Source organism: Centroberyx affinis, unplaced genomic scaffold (genome assembly GCF_046629955.1).
Source record: "Centroberyx affinis isolate AG114_WGS23_722 - 3 ecotype Tasmania unplaced genomic scaffold, CSIRO-AGI_Caff_v1 ptg007549l_1, whole genome shotgun sequence".
In the NCBI taxonomy this organism is placed as follows: domain Eukaryota; kingdom Metazoa; phylum Chordata; class Actinopteri; order Beryciformes; family Berycidae; genus Centroberyx; species Centroberyx affinis.
Genome location: NW_027283808.1, coordinates 252,501 through 268,483, shown reverse-complemented (window position 1 = coordinate 268,483; position 15,983 = coordinate 252,501). Strand labels below are relative to the sequence as shown.

Below are 15,983 nucleotides of genomic sequence, written 5' to 3'. Positions count from 1 at the left end.
TTGTTTTGTTTGGTTTTGTCTAACTTCCTTGGATATGAAAAGCCTGTTGGAGCCTTGCCTTTTTTAGTTTGGTTTGCTTTGACTTGTTTGGCTCTTGGTTCTTTTATTTGTGTTGAGTTTGAATCTCCCTCAGTTTGGTTTCGAACGTTTCCCCTCTCATTTTAATGTTTTGGTTGTCTTTAGCTAAGGAAACTTGTTTGCTCTCTCTGCCCAGCAACTAACTATTCCTTCCCTTTATCCTCATCCTCCCACCTCCTTATATACTCTCCTCCTCTTACTCCTCTTTCAACTCTCTTTTGTCTCTGTATCCTGCTCTCTTTTCTCTCACTTTGCTGTAATTCCCCTCACTATTTTCTTTCACCCTCTTTTTCTTTCCTCTCATTCTGTTTCCTCCCTTCCTCAACTCTCAATCCTAATCCAATCTACACTCTACACCCCCTACACGCTCTCTTTCTCTCTCCATCTGGACATGTTGTGGCTGCTGTGCTGTAGAATAATTTCATCAACCTGAGTTTCCTGAGGCTGTTCAGGGCAGCTCGTCTCATCAAGCTACTGAGACAGGGAGAAACCATCCGCATCCTGCTCTGGACCTTCGTCCAGTCCTTCAAGGTTCACACTCACATACCCAACATACAGTAAAAGTCTGTACAATAGTTGCAGTACAAACACACACACACACACATGCACATGCACACACACAAAAGCAGTGTATGTATGCATGCACATACGTAGAGTACACAGAAATGCACACACTCACAGTATAGTATATCTATGTGCAGTGAAGTATCATGTACAATACATGCCATTTACACACACACACACACACTTCACATCTAAACAAATAATGTATCTCTCCTCAGGCATTGCCTTATGTCTGCCTCCTCATTGCCATGCTGTTCTTCATCTATGCCATCATTGGGATGCAGGTGGGTAAGAGCCTCAACCCAGAAATGGCTGCAATGCTGCTGTGATACATTCAATATATTTTATAGTATAATGAGGAGGAGGAGGTAGAGAAGGATAATGATGATAAGGATGATGGTGAAAGTGAATAGGGGAAGGAGGATGATAAGGATGATGATGAATATGATGGCGATGGAGAATTTTTGGTTTGCGATATTTGAGCTAGTTGAGGTGAGCTTACACAGCTTGAAAAGTGATTACAGAGCTTGCAAGATAAAAAGTGTTCTTTGTTTTTAGTTGAGCGTTCAGAGTGTATTTAACAACTTTAGCCCTGTTTTGGTGGCAAAGTAGGCCAAAACCAGGCTTGATAAACAGCTACAGTCCGGAGTCCAGTACTAACAACATGCTTGTGTTGAACAGCTGTTCGGCAATATAGGGATTGAAGAGGATGGAGACAGTGCCATCAACCAACACAACAACTTCAGGACCTTCCTCCAGGCTCTCATGCTTCTCTTCAGGTATGTGTGTGTGTGTGTGTGTGTGTGTGTGTGTGTGTACATATTCATGTGCTTACCTGCATGCATGACTGCGTGGCCATACAGTGTCTCGATAAGAAAGAAAGAAAAGAAATGCAACATTATCTACTGTGTACATTTTTAGATTTATGAATAACTGTCTGATATTAATCTATTACCATTTCAACACACTTTACACCCATTGAATCCTTTACAAATGGAGAGATCTCCTTGTCTGTCTGTGTTTAGGAGTGCAACAGGAGAGGCGTGGCATGAGATCATGCTGGCGTGTCTCGGGGGTAAGGAGTGCGACCCCCTGTCAGGGAATACAGAGGCGGAGTGTGGCAGCCAGTTCGCCTACCTCTACTTTGTCTCCTTCATCTTCTTCTGTTCGTTCCTGGTGAGGACATACTCCTCGTCCCCAGCACCCTCACCCACACCCGCAATTCAAAACACTTTTTTGGCAGCATAAGAGCATCATTACATTGTGAAAGTGCAATACATCTCAACTTAGATTAATTCTCTCTCTCTCTCTCCCTCTCTCTCTCTCTCTCTCTCTCTCTCTCTCTCTCTCTCTCTCTCTCTCTCTCTCTCTCTTTCTCTCTGAGGTGTAGCTAGGAACCAGACCTAACTTAAAAAAGCCTTAAAACAAATGGACAATTTAAAAAATCTTGATGTGCGTCCGGTGCTGGTCCATAGAGAAGTAATGGATGACTTTGTGAATTCAAACTTCATCAGCGGCAACTGTCACACCAACTTTTTTATCTTTGCTATTGCTTGTGTGTGTGTGTGTGTGTGTGTGTGTGTGTGTATATATGCGTGCCCACGTGTAGATGCTGAACCTGTTTGTAGCTGTCATCATGGACAACTTTGAGTACCTGACTAGAGATTCTTCGATACTGGGACCTCACCACCTGGATGAGTATGTCAGGATATGGGCCGAGTATGACCCTGCTGCCTGGTGAGTGGTAGTGCACACACACACACACACACACACACACACGACACGACACATGATTTCACATGCAAGCACATACACACTACTAGGAGCTAATCCTCAGGAACAGGAACATCAAATCAAATGCCTTATTGTTGTATGTTTCATTTGCTTATTTTAATATGCTCGTTTATACAGAGGAAGGTCCAAGCAATGAAAGCAGTAACTTCTCAGCAGCGCTGTAACTGTTATTATGTGTAGAATATCAGCATCAGATATCTTAAATGGTATAGTGAAAGTGAAAAGTGAACAAATTTTAAGAGTGTCTTTTAAACCTCATAAAATGGAGGTCGACAAAAATGGAATGTTTCACCGAAACAGCTGCAAGGGAACCATCGCGGACCTGAGTGTAACCTCATCAGGCATCTGGTTATCTCTCACCAATCAACCCTCCCTCCCGCTTTTCTGTGAATTGTTCAGAGTTATACCCCACCCTTCCCACCCTTCTCCCTTTTCTGGAATCTGCATACTGCCAAAAACTTAATGTGGCAACGACTACACTCCAAACAAACCCCCCCCCGTCTCATTCTGTAGTCTACATGTCTAATGTAGACATGCTAAGTTTCATGGTATCTGTATTCCAGTGCCTGTCTGTTGCCCTCACGCTGTCCTGTAGACTGCACTGGACAGGGAAAAAATGGGAAAGAAAAGGAAGAGAGGAAGGAAGGAAGGGAGAGACTGGGAAGGGAAAATTGTGAAATTGAGAGGAAAGGAAGGCACGATAGAGAAGAGGAGAGATAAAGAGTGGGAAAAGGAAAGAAAGGGTGAAGAAACAATACAGACAATGTCATTGAGGCATGAGAGAGAGATTGAAATAGTTGATTGCAGATTATCATCAGAGACAGAGTGAAGGCTAAAGTCCCCTAAACTCAGTTTACCCACCTTTAATCAACAGAGGGGGTTTTTTTTTAGAAATTAGGTGTCCACCCCAAGTTTTCCACATTTAAAAAAGAGTAAAAAGTAAGTAACATTACCCTGATGGAAGTTGCATAACATCTTGGAAGAATTGCCTTACTTTGAACCCCTACAGGAATTTCACAGCCTCACTGAGTATCACATGAAGGCCACAGTACAGGAAGCAGAAGACAGGGAGAGCAGAGACATGGCAGACATCAAACACATATTTAAGAGGGAGGGCGTCTGCGCATCACAAGTGGCTATTAAGCAGTTAGCCATTTACCAAGCATTTGCTTCTCTACTCAATTAGCCATTCCTTAATTACATTGTGCACACATCCAGTGAGGGGTTGGCCTAGAGGAGCCAGGAGAGAGCTAAGGATGAGGAACAAGAGAAAGAAAAATTGACAGAAGAGAGTGAGGACATTTTGGAATAGGGAAAGACTGTGGCGCCAGTGCTAAGGACCGTTCACGATGTGTGGCATGCAGTTAAGTGTTGTGTGTATTTATGCGTGTGTGTGTGTGTGCGCGTGTGTGTGCGTGCGTGCGTGCGTGTGTGCGTGCGTGCGTGTGCGTATGTGCGTGCGTGTGTAAAGAGTCTGTTATTTGCAGTAAACCTGTTGTATAGTATATTGATATATTGTGTACTTGTCAATCTTGTGCTCTCTTCCCAATGTTCTCTCTTCTTTCTGTGTGTGTGTGTGTGTGTGTATGTGTGTGTGTGTGTGTGTGTGTGTGTGTGTGTGTGTGTTCTCCTGTGTGTACATGTGTGTCTCTTAACCGCCCTGTATTCTTCTTGCAGCGGGCGCATTCATTATAAGGACATGTACAGTTTATTACGAGTTATCGACCCGCCTCTCGGCTTAGGCAAGAAATGCCCCCATAGGGTGGCCTGCAAGGTTTGACTTCCATTCAAACAAAACCTCTCAACCACACTTGCTAGCTACAGCATCCAGGAATGGAGTGAATGCCGCTTTATTATTATTATTTATTTTTCGTTTCTATTTTACAACTTATTTTCCACCATTATCGACTTGCATTCTGAACTGCTGAGAGAATGTGCGGGACAATGCAGACACCCAGAGAAGCATGTGAAATGCACCAAGTGAAATGTAAAAAAAAAAAAAAAAAAAAAAAAAAAAAATCCACATTAAGAGTTTGGTCACATGAAAAATAAGTCATTATTTTTTTCTTTTTATATTAATATTTTATTTTGCTTGCTGTGGAGCCATGGCTATAATGTAGCAAGCTACTACTGTCCACTGTAGCGTTGCATTGTTCTTGGTTTTTGGGGGTTGGGGGAAAGACAGAAACTGCATTGACACCCCTTCCTCTTCCTCTCCTCTCTCTTCGTCCAAGCAGGAGCAGCTTGGTGCCTGCTGTCAAGCTCTGCCCTGCTCTTCTATGCAAACACACACACAAACACACACCTCTGTCCTGCTTGCATAGAACAGTGTTCTGATACTGAAAAACATTTAATTCTCAAACCCTTCCTCTTCCTCCTCCTATCTCCCTTCTTTCTGTCATTTACTCCCTCTCTTTTTTACATGACAGGTAGCCTCACATACTTCCAACAGAAATTCTTTGAGCGTAGCTCATAGAGAAGCCACACTGCCACAATCTCTCTCCAAATCAGCCCAGTAACCTTGTCTTTCTGTTGTTTTGTTCTTTTATTTTGCTTTGGTCTTTCTCTTCTCTCCCACCCTCTTCTCTCTTTTCACCATCTCTTATCTTTCTCATCTCATCCCTCCCTCCTTCTACTTATCTCTACCTTATCTCTACCTCACTTCAACCCTTTTCCCCATCTCTCTCTCACTGTTTCTTTTCTCTCTCTCCCTCTCCTCCCCTCTCTCTCTCTCTCTCTCTTTCTCTCTCTCTCTCTCTCCCTCTCTCTGTTTTGTGCTTGTGTTGACGGGGTGGTGGCGCTGGCTGGTGGTGCAGTGGCAGGATCAGTTGCAGGGAAATGTATGACATGCTGAGGCACATGTGTCCTCCACTAGGCCTCGGGAAGAGGTGTCCAGCACGAGTGGCCTACAAGGTCAGCAAGGACCCCCTCTTCGCCCCATTCTCCCATGGGTGTTATGGTTGTGAGGGTCCGGGGGGGGGGGGGGGGGGGGGGGGGAATCAACGCTCAACGTGGTGTACCCTTAGTGTCAGTGTTTCTTTGGTTCTCTTTTTCCGTTTCTTTTCGTGGAGAGTGGGGGTGGGCTGGTCGGTGTTGTGGCGTTGTGTGGTGGTGTGGGATTGGTGAGTGGAGGCAAATGGGTGGGCAGGAAGACTTAGGGTGAAGGGTTAGGCAGGTGTATGTATCCACAGGAGGGGGCGAAAGGAGGGACCTTCTCAGCTCGTTTGCACCGTGTACAATGGAGATACATGCTTGCTTACACAAACCTGCAAAACTCATGCACACTATCATCCAAAACACTAATTGTTGCCTTATATGTTGTTGTCCATGAAAGATTATGTGGACTATTTGTAATTATAGTGTCATATTATTCTTTGAATAGGTGGAGTAATTACAGTAAGTGATGAACTGACTCACGACATATACATTAAAGCGATCACTTTAATGTATACAACATATATATAATTGTTTAGTTCATTAGACAAAACAAAGCAACAATAGTAAATCACACATGTAGACACTGTTAAACACGCCCACACACACTCTTACACACAAAAGCATGCGTGTGCAGCAGGGCTTGGAAGGTCCGCAAGACTTACGTCCTCTGTGTCGCTCCGTCCTGTGGATGGGACACACACACGCACACACACACACACACATACACACACACAGACAAAGAATTAGGTCATATCAACCCACACACAGATATTCTATGTTATTCCTCATGGGAGAGAGCAGAAGGGCTTGTGCTAGTGGTGTGTGCTTTTCCTTAGAGAACCTTTGGTTGCCATATAAAAGCAATTCTTTTTCTGTCACCGTTCATGTAGCAGCTCCAGCCCCCAAGCAGCCTATCTATCTGCAAGTCCAATCTTCTCTTTGTCCTTTGGTTCTTTCGTCAATGCAGTTCTATTCTGTTTCCAGCCCCCCTCATCTCTGCATATTGCTCCCCTCCTCACATATATACACTCCCTTACCTGCCTTCTGCATGCCAAACAACCCCCCCCCGACACACACACACACTCACACACACACACACACACACACACACACACCACACACACACACACACACACACACACATACTCACACACATCTCCCGTCCACCCATGTCCATGTCTTTCACATTATCACTTACACAGACACACACAAATTCTCACTGTAATTGGACATACAGATTGATAATAACACATTTACATAGTGCCACATTATTCATATATACTAGTATTATTCACCTGAAATGCTCTAACACCTCTTGTTATCAATCCTTGTAGTTTTATAATACACTTATGCCAATACATTTTGCCAACCTTATACCCCATCCCTGGCAGATCACTGTGAGCCTCAGGGGGCAGCCAGCCACACAGCCTGTAGGCACAGGAGATCTCTCCATCGCTAGCCATTGCTTTTCCCAACTCTCTTCTCCCTCTCCAGCAGAACTGGGTCAAATAGGAGTTACAGATAATTTTCAGTGTCTTACACTGCTTGCAGTTCCAGTTGGGTAGGGTTTACAGCATGAGTGCAATTCATATGGTGTCAAGTAAGTTGTGAATCACAGGAAAGTATACCAAATTGATCTAAATCCATTGCCTTGTCCTATATGTAAAACCTCCACCCAATGATCTCCACCTGAGTAGACTAATACAAACCATCAAAGTATTTGCAAACACTGTTTGACCCAGGTATGGTCCCCTAGCTCTGTCTCTTTCTTTCTCAATCTGTTGCTTGTATTTCTCTGCTGTCACTGTGGACTCCCAGACCCCCACCCGACCCCTTCATCCTTCCTGCTCAGGCCTCCTCTCTTTCTCTCCCCATGTTTTTTCTCCATCCTTTTGGTTTTACCCTCAAAGTTTGTTTTCCTAAAAGCCTCCTTCCTGAACTAAAACTTCCCCTTTTGCAATGGTTCAGTCTCAACAACCTACCAACCTTCCCTTACCATCTTAATCTAACCCTTCAGATTATTATTGTAACTGTTCAGACTTTTCCAGAAGCCCACACTCTCTACATTTATACCTTACCTGCCCTTCCACCCTCCATAACCACTTTGCCAGTGAGAGTCCAAGCCCTTACCTTTGACCCTGAAACCTTAACCTCTAAACCAGCCCACAGAACAATGACCCCCTCTAGCTCCACTGCTTTTGACCTTTGATCTTCTCTGTCCTGTAGAGAGACAGCAGAGCCTTCAGGCAGGACCGCTGTCTTATAGACACAACCAGCTATGTGTGGTGGTAGCCCTTCTTTCATTTTCCTTTTCTTTTATCTTTCATTTCTCTATTTTTGGTCACTTTTCCCACATCTGTTTTCTGGTAGAAGATTTCTTTTCACCCCGTATTTCCCTAACACCTATACCCCTCTCTGGACTTTTTTGTTTCTTTTTCTCTTTTCTTTTTCCACAGAATGCTGCTCTCTCTCACCTATTAACCCTCTAAGTCTGTGCCCATTTCTCACACATTAGACATCAGACAATTGGAGATAGAGCTTCTTGCTCTATCGTTTCAGCCTAGCTTCATCGTCTACAAATCAATTTTCTTATTCCCTCTAATAACAACCACTTAAAAACAATTCACAAACTCATTTTACGTCGCCAACTGAGGATGCTTTCTGTGTACGGCTGCGCAGCTGCTTGTCCTGTGAGGCATATTGCGTGTGCATCGCATGCCGCATGGGGGTGGGATGTGCAAGCAGGGGTTGGGGGAAGGGGGATAAAGAAGTTTTGATGGATGGAGGGAAGGAGAGGTGTTTAAGCGGGGTGTGGGGGGTTAGCATGGAATGCTGCATGTCTGGGTTGTCGCCGTCCTCTGTCACCTCACACGCACTAACGTCACTCTGTCGTCTGTGAGTGTGTGTGTGTGTCTTTGTTTTGTCTATTTCTATTATAAACCAACAAGACCTGTGAAGGATCAAACCAATAAACAAAAACGACAGTGTTCCCCCTCCTTACAGTCTCTCGGTCGGTTTTGGTTTACTGGTTTATCACCTGGTCTCTGTTGTTTCTTTTTATTGTGAACCTCCAAACCACCAGGGGGAGCTCTGGAGAGCAGTAGGTACTACTCAGCCTGCCGTACTGTTTCTTCAATGAAATGCTAACAGTTTCAGTTTAACAAACCTGTGAGGTCTTTTGGTCATCAAGAAACTTCAATAGATAACACTATGAAAAGGAAATAAGTTAATACTTCGAGGGACAAACTTAAATTAGGATCTTCATTGAATACCTTGGCACTCACAGGTTCCATTTTTGCACAAAAAAGATTAAAATGTGTGAATCATATATGTGAATTGATTTGCATCTGCACCCACTGAAAATCAAGGATGGAAGCATTGATGCTGCAGCAGAGCCCCAGGCATTGGTTGCGCTAACATTTGGACAAGCAGACAGGCAGAGCCAGAGCCTGCTACAGATGCTACAGAGCTCCTTCCACCTCCTTTACCCCAACCCCGCCCTTCTCCCCAATCCTCCTCCCCTGTCCGCTGCAAACTCCATGCCCCTCCCCTTTGTCTCCTGGAGGTTCCAAACACCTGCCACGCCTGCTTACTACCTGATTTTCTCACTGCTCTCCCTGATTGGCTCTCTCGCAGAGACTGCTCCGGATGGACCTGCCTGTTGCCGATGACAACACGGTCCACTTCAACTCCACCCTCATGGCCCTGATCCGCACAGCGCTGGACATCAAGATCGCCAAGGGTACGGAAGGTTTGGAATCCTTCTTACCTCCTTTGGCCTGTTTTTCACTGCTCTCTTCTCCTCTTTCTTGTCTCCCCGTAGTGCAGCGCTATCTGCTAGTTGTGTCCTGTGAACCCAGAAACCTTGGTCCTTCCTGACGCTTCTCCTACTGTATCTTAAGTACAGTGCTTTCTATGGCAGTAGATCCTGTGTGTTGTCTTTATTTGCACATTATTGTATCATTTGTGTGCGACACTGAAGGTGGGGATTCACACCATTGGAATCAGCGTTTTGTCAGTTCAGTTTAAAAATTGTATGTCTTGTGTACATTATACAGTGCAGTTATCTGTTGTTAGCTGAGCACTGCATATTAGCACTGAAACTCTGTCAGGCACCTCATTTTAAGTAACTACTAACAAACCCATTTCTTTTGTCTGTGTGTTTGTTTTCATGTTTGTATGTCTATTCTTATGCCCTTTTGTATCAATCTGAATGGTTATGGGTGTGAATGGTTTGATTTTCATTATGTGTGCTTGTGTGTGTATGTGTCCACTTTCTATGTACATACCTGTGTGTGCATGTTCATTTGTTCATATGTGTGTGTGTGTGTGTGTGTGTGAATCCATATACATGGGCATGAATGTCCATACGTGCCTGTGTCCATATATCTATACATGTGTGTGTGTATCCGTATGTGTGTGTGTGTGCGTGTGTTTGTTGTATATGCCCAGGTGGTGTCGACAAGCACCAGATGGACGCGGAGCTGAGGAAAGAGATGATGGCGATCTGGCCCAATCTCTCCCAAAAGACTCTGGACTTGCTGGTTACGCCACACAAGTGTAAGTTGCAGGGAGTGTGGGTACGGGCACAGCAAGTTGGCTTGGATGCAGCCGCCCTGCCCAGTGCTCCAACGTTGTTTCTCTTCACGCCACCTGAGGACCGCTTCTCTCTCAGCCAGTCTCTTTCACTGCTGCACCCTCTGATACAGCTGGCACATCATCCCATACGTGCACGCCCACACACAGCAGGCCTATGAAGACATAAATGTATGAATGTGCACAAACACACACAGGCGCTGACTGAGTCAGTTGGACTTTTGACAACTACCATTCCACCACTAGAATGTATGCATGTGTGTACACAAACACACATACAGGCTGCAGGCCTATAAGATATTATGCATGTATGCACTAACATGCTTACACACAGCTCCATACATTACAATGTTGGACACAATCCAAGCACTCACCCAGGCTTCAGTACCCAAACCCCTACTCCCCCAGGCCCTCTATCTTTTCAGCCCCAGCACACACACTCTCCTGAACAGGCCCACTCCCAGCACTACAACCCCAGCAAGTAGCTGTAGTCCCAGTTCTCCAACACCTCCCCACCTCTCTGTGCCTGACATCAGAGGGTGCCTCACTATAGACCAACTCTCTATAGACGTCTTTTCACTCCAGGGGCAGTCAGCTCTGTAGACTAGACAGCTGGCTGTGCTTGATAGAAAATATTGCATATAGCATACCATAATGTTAATGACACCGAGAACGAATGCACGGGTGCCAAAGCACTAGTTGCATAATGATGAAGTTGCTATGGTTTGCAGAACGCATGAGATTTGAAGACTTGCCACATTTGGACTAAGTTCTGTTACCACTCACCAGATTGCTAATTGCTCATTCTATGGAGGTTTGGAGATATGGTGGTTTAGACTATAATAGATAACACTGGATTCATAGGTTATTATTTTGCATTGCATGTAAATACAAAATGGAAATGATGCGATTTAGAAGTCTAGTGAGTGGTGTGCAGACATGGTTCACAAATGTGCAACACTAAAGCTTAATGCTTGTGTATGTACTTTTTAAACATGGCTCTAGGCCATTTCATTGTGAAGATATCAGTTTGATTGAAATACTTCCCTTCGACAGATTTTTAAAATTTTTTATATCCCAAGGCTCAGTTTTGATTGTGCTGACATTAATGTAGCTATGAAACTGACGATATCTTGCCTCTTACTGATGAGATGTGGAGAGGGACCTGTTCTATGTATTCAGCGTCCGCTTGCAAAACAAGTTCAAAAGTCATTTGGTTTTTTGTTTACTATCACGTACCGACCAGGATGTATATCTACACAATGAAATGGTTTTTAGTCATGTGAATGGAATTTCAAGTTTTTAATCCTGACAAATATAAACAGTTTATCAAAGTGAAAAAAAAAGAAAATGTAAGATACACTTTAAAAAAAATCAGTCTGTTTGTGAAAAGACTTTTGGCTCAGTGTTCATGTATATGTGCGTGAGTGAACCTGTGTGTAATGTGTGTGAGAGTGTAGGTATGTTTCTCTGTTTGTGTGCATGCCTCACCCCTTCTCTCCCATCCCTCTCGCTCAGGGTCCATACCAAAGGGTCTAATCTTGCAGGGTAACTTGTCATTCTCTCAGCAGCCACAGACCTGACAGTGGGGAAAATCTATGCTGCCATGATGATCATGGAGTACTACCGGCAGAGCAAGATCAAGCGCTCACAGGCGCTTCGCGACGAGCAGGTACTGCTGTCTCTAGGAGAACAACACCCCCCCTCTACCCGCATCCCACCTAGTAGAGACTTAAAGGCAGACTGACACACTGAAATCCAGACTGAAGTCCTGTAGTCCCATTCATGCAGGCCCGAGCTGTGACAACTCATGCCCAGATCCAGAGCTCAAACGACCTATGGAGGAGTCCTTATTCACTTGCTCTCTATCCAATATAGAAACTAAGCAGTGTAGTTTGAAGGGTGCCATATGGTCTCTGATAGCAAAAACAGTGGTGCCATCTGCTGGGCAAAGTGTGTTACTTCTCACTTGTAATGTTTTGCATTTGTATTATGCAGGAAAAGAAAATGCATAATTCATGAGGATAATTGTTATACTATCCACAAAATGTAAAATGGTTTAATTTTAAGGACAGACAGCTGATACCGACTGGTCCATATGAGTTAGCAGTCGATTTGCCTAACCTGTAGGGTTGGGTTTAGGCGGGGTGAAGTGTTGTCACAGCTCTCAAGACACCCATGCATCTTGAGAACCTTCGTAATGGTTCTTTTCCTGAGCTTGATATTTTCCTCTCCTTGTGTTGACTGTCCTCTGTTAGTCAAGATTCCCCCTCACTCCCCATCACCCATGCTTGTAGCCTTGGACTGTGGCCCCTGGACTGTTAGCATTGCACTGTGGTAGCGTTGCACCATAGAATTCATGTAGTTAGCACCCTTTCCTTTGTTAAAGGAGAAAAGGCTTAAGAATCCATGAATCTTGTATTTGTATTTCGATATGTCTTCCCATTGGTGATGCAACAACAGAGCTGAGCACAATATAGCATTGAACCATTTGTATTGTATTTCATCTAATTACAGAAGTCAAAGTAAAGGAATGACGTGCTGAACACATTCAATGTATATTTGTTTTTTCTCTCAAAAATGAGCTTGTTTTGGCAGTTCAAAGACCCCACACAAAAACTACTGGGCACCCCTCCTCTCCTTGCTCCCCACACAAAAACTACTGGGCACCCCTCCTCTCCTTGCTCCTCTCCCAGCATCTTGCTTTCACTTCACTCCCTTCTGCTCCCACAGAAACCTCCCACTCACTCAGCCAATAGCATCACCTATAATTTTATCACTGACAGTCAACATCCTTCGGTTAGCTTTAATATGTATTATCAGTTAGTAATTACATCATTATCAACATATTGTTCCAAAGCTGTAGCTGGGATCAGGGCAAACAAGCTTTATGATCTTTTTGATTATGTATTACCTTTTTCATTTGTTGCTATCCTGTTGCCTGTAGTGAAAATGTACTAGCCCAAGGCAAACAGTGTACATAATAGTAAGTTAAACTTAAAGAATTAAGCTGTCAGTTTATCTGAGTATTACTGAGTGAGAGATTAGTCCAAACTTCAAAATCCCAGGAACAGGACAAAGCTTTCTGAGAAGGAAAACGATTACTTGCTTGAACAATGATTTTTAAAAACTCAATATCAGAACACCAAGCACAAGATTGTATATCGTGTGTATTCACAGATAATCACAAAAGCACAATGGTGATACATTGAGATCCAATAAGATGAGATCTTATTAGAATTGAACTGAATTGTTTTTAATGATCCTCAAACTGTTTGCAGACACGCTATAAACCTGTGCTCATATCACAAACATTGGGAGAGCTACGTGCTTCCCGAGGACAAACATAAAACCAGTTTGTTCATACAGCACTTCAAGGATGTGTTGACAAACTCGGCTCCACCGCATGCCACCGCATCAAGACAGAAGACACTGACGATGTCTCTCGGACATCCTCAGCCAACCTCCTCCACCCTGTTTCTTCTCTGCCATGCTACAGCTTCTCTCCAGCCTCCACCCTCCGCTCTGCACCTTACTCCCTCTTCCTTACCTGATGCCTCCTCCACAACCCTCTGCACCTCTGGGAGTCCACTGCTCTCACACATCAGTACCCTTGCTTAACCCTCCCCATGTTTCACCCATTGTTTTCCTACTGCACTTGTATACCACAACCCCCCCCCCCACACACACACACACACACACCCCACACACACATTATTCTCTCCATCCTCTCACCCCACCCCATATCCCTCACCACCTGCTTTGAATGGGACAGGAGAAGAGGAGTACACTACCATATCTTGAAGCAACACCCAGTGAAAGACCTTTGCACTTTTTCTTTTAATCCCAAAATGTCATCAATGCAGATGCCATTAGACCACAGTCTCAAAGGGATTTGTGATTAGTGTGCTTCACATGTTGCACTGCATGGGTCTGCGTAGAGCCTGCAGTAGAGAGGCAGGAGGTTTGCCATGCTTTGGATTTGAATGAAGGAAGGGGGAATGGAAGAATTGCTAACACTCATTTTAAAGTCTGAAAACTTTTGGAAGAACTGAACTTTTGACAGTGTTTGAATGTGAAAGACAAGATTGCATTTGACATGTTGTATTGCTCTGTATGACCTGCAAGTTTGTTATCCATCCACTTACAGCATGCATGGGTAACAGGTTAATCATATTGGTACTTCCACCGAGAAACCAATCTGCAAAGGTGAAAGGTGGTTGTGAAGTACCGCCTTTTAAGTGGATGAGTAATAAATGAATGACAATGTAATATTTTGTATTTGACTTGTCATCATGCATTTCATCTACTGTATGTTCCCCTCCACAGGATTGTGTCAGTGTTCATCTGCCATGATGTCCTTCATCCCTCCTTTGACCTGTGCCTCTCTTTTATTCCTCCTTTATTTATCAATCCTAATCCCTCCAGTATTCCTTCTGCTGTGCCTCCATCTTCAACCATCTTTTGTTTTGTTCTGGTTTGGTTTTGAATTTCTGAATATCATTTCTTGAGCCTTTTCCTGTCCTTTTCTATCAACATCATGTAAATCCATCATCAGCTGAAAACTTATTGAATTGTGTGCTGTTGTATTTAATTGCCCATTGGATTTGCATTTTGTTCTGCCTTGTTCAACTCTCTCCTTCCTTTACCGGGCCTGCTCTAGACTGCCGACTGTTCCACTACCCATCTCTTTTACCAGACCTTAAGGCCTACAATATCCAGCTGGCCACTGCTGACTTAGATTAATGTTTTGAATTAAAGGGCTATTTTTGCTGCTGGCCCAGGTAACACCCACAATGATTGATCATTTTATCTAGCTGTTGCCCAACCTAAGGGTCCAAACTCACTGCTTGAAATAAACTTCTTTATTCGACCCTATAGTATCACCCAAATGGTTACTCCTTTTCCCAGATGCATAGAAAGCTTAGTCTATGGTTTTGGATGTTCAACTGGTGGCACAGCGGCAACCTGGAAGCCAGCAATTGCATCAGCATGTCAACCCATCATTCATCGGCAGCCTCTCAGACAGCAGGAACGCCAAGTCCCAGAATGCACTGCTCTTTATCCACCAACCTCCTTCTCTTGCCGGCTGCTGGGCATCAGTTCCTCCGGAGCCCCCCCGCCCCCCTTCTCCTCCTCTTCCTTCTTCCCTCATTTGCCTCGCCTCGCTTCAGCTGACGACCCCCTTCCTACTTCCCTTCTGTTCCCTGCTCTCTCCCCTTTCCCCCCATTTCCCTGTTAGTCTGCCTGATAGCTGGCGCCGGCCATGTTGTATATCTCACACAGAATCGAACGCCATTACTGTTTCAGCGCGTGGAGCCGCCCTCCCCCACCCAGGATGGGGGTCCGGGACTCAACAACGCCCTCCCTCCACCAGAGACAACAGAACCCATCAACAACCTGTGAGTAGGACTTCCACACCTCTTTTCTTTCTTTCTTTCTTTCTTTCTTTCTTTCTTTCTTTCTTTCTTTCTTTTTTGCTTCCTTTTGCTTTCTTTTGGACCCCCTCTCACTGCAGGGAGCCAGAGAGAGGATGGGTAGTGGAAACCTCCACAGATGGAGGGCACAAGAGGTGAAATGGATACTGAGCCCTAACGAACCTAACACCTGTACACAGGAGCTGTGTGTGTGTGTGTGTGTGTGTGTGTCTGTGTGTGTGTGTGTGCATGTGGTGGAGTAAGAAAGTGAACACCGAATGCTTTTAAATGAGGGAAGCGGGGGGGCTGCTCTTATAGTAGGCCTCTTGGTGTGTGTGTGTGTGTGTGTGTGTGTGTGTTTGTTTACAGTGTGTATGTGTGTTGTAGACTGTCTGTGTATGGTAGCATGTTTCTCCTCGCGGTCCAAAGTAGAAGGGTATGTGTGTGTGAGGCAGACCAGTGAAGGGGGGTACGTGTGTGTGACGGTGTGTGTGTGTCATAGGCCGGTGGAGGGGGGGGTCCCGGAGAGCCAATCGTGGGTGACTGCGCGGGCTCAGGAGATGTCCCAGAAAGTCGGCAGCTGGAGCCCTGAGGGAC

The 15,983-nt window shown here is 44.6% G+C and overlaps 1 protein-coding gene across 1 annotated transcript in view; it reads left to right on the top strand.

The window, feature by feature from the left end:
- Positions 1-492: 492 nt before the first annotated feature.
- Positions 493-15,983, top strand: part of LOC139639676 (voltage-dependent P/Q-type calcium channel subunit alpha-1A-like) — a gene marked incomplete at its 5' end in the record, with an annotated part of 24,059 nt that continues 8,568 nt past the window's right edge. The window contains 11 exons of the mRNA XM_071513820.1: positions 493-609; positions 861-926; positions 1,324-1,421; positions 1,668-1,818; positions 2,252-2,379; positions 4,114-4,210; positions 9,010-9,115; positions 9,826-9,933; positions 11,538-11,641; positions 15,256-15,371; positions 15,889-15,983. The exon at positions 15,889-15,983 is cut by the window's right edge and continues 38 nt beyond it. Coding sequence (XP_071369921.1) covers positions 493-609; positions 861-926; positions 1,324-1,421; positions 1,668-1,818; positions 2,252-2,379; positions 4,114-4,210; positions 9,010-9,115; positions 9,826-9,933; positions 11,538-11,641; positions 15,256-15,371; positions 15,889-15,983 — 1,186 coding nt within the window. The remainder of the gene's footprint in view (positions 610-860; positions 927-1,323; positions 1,422-1,667; positions 1,819-2,251; positions 2,380-4,113; positions 4,211-9,009; positions 9,116-9,825; positions 9,934-11,537; positions 11,642-15,255; positions 15,372-15,888) is intronic.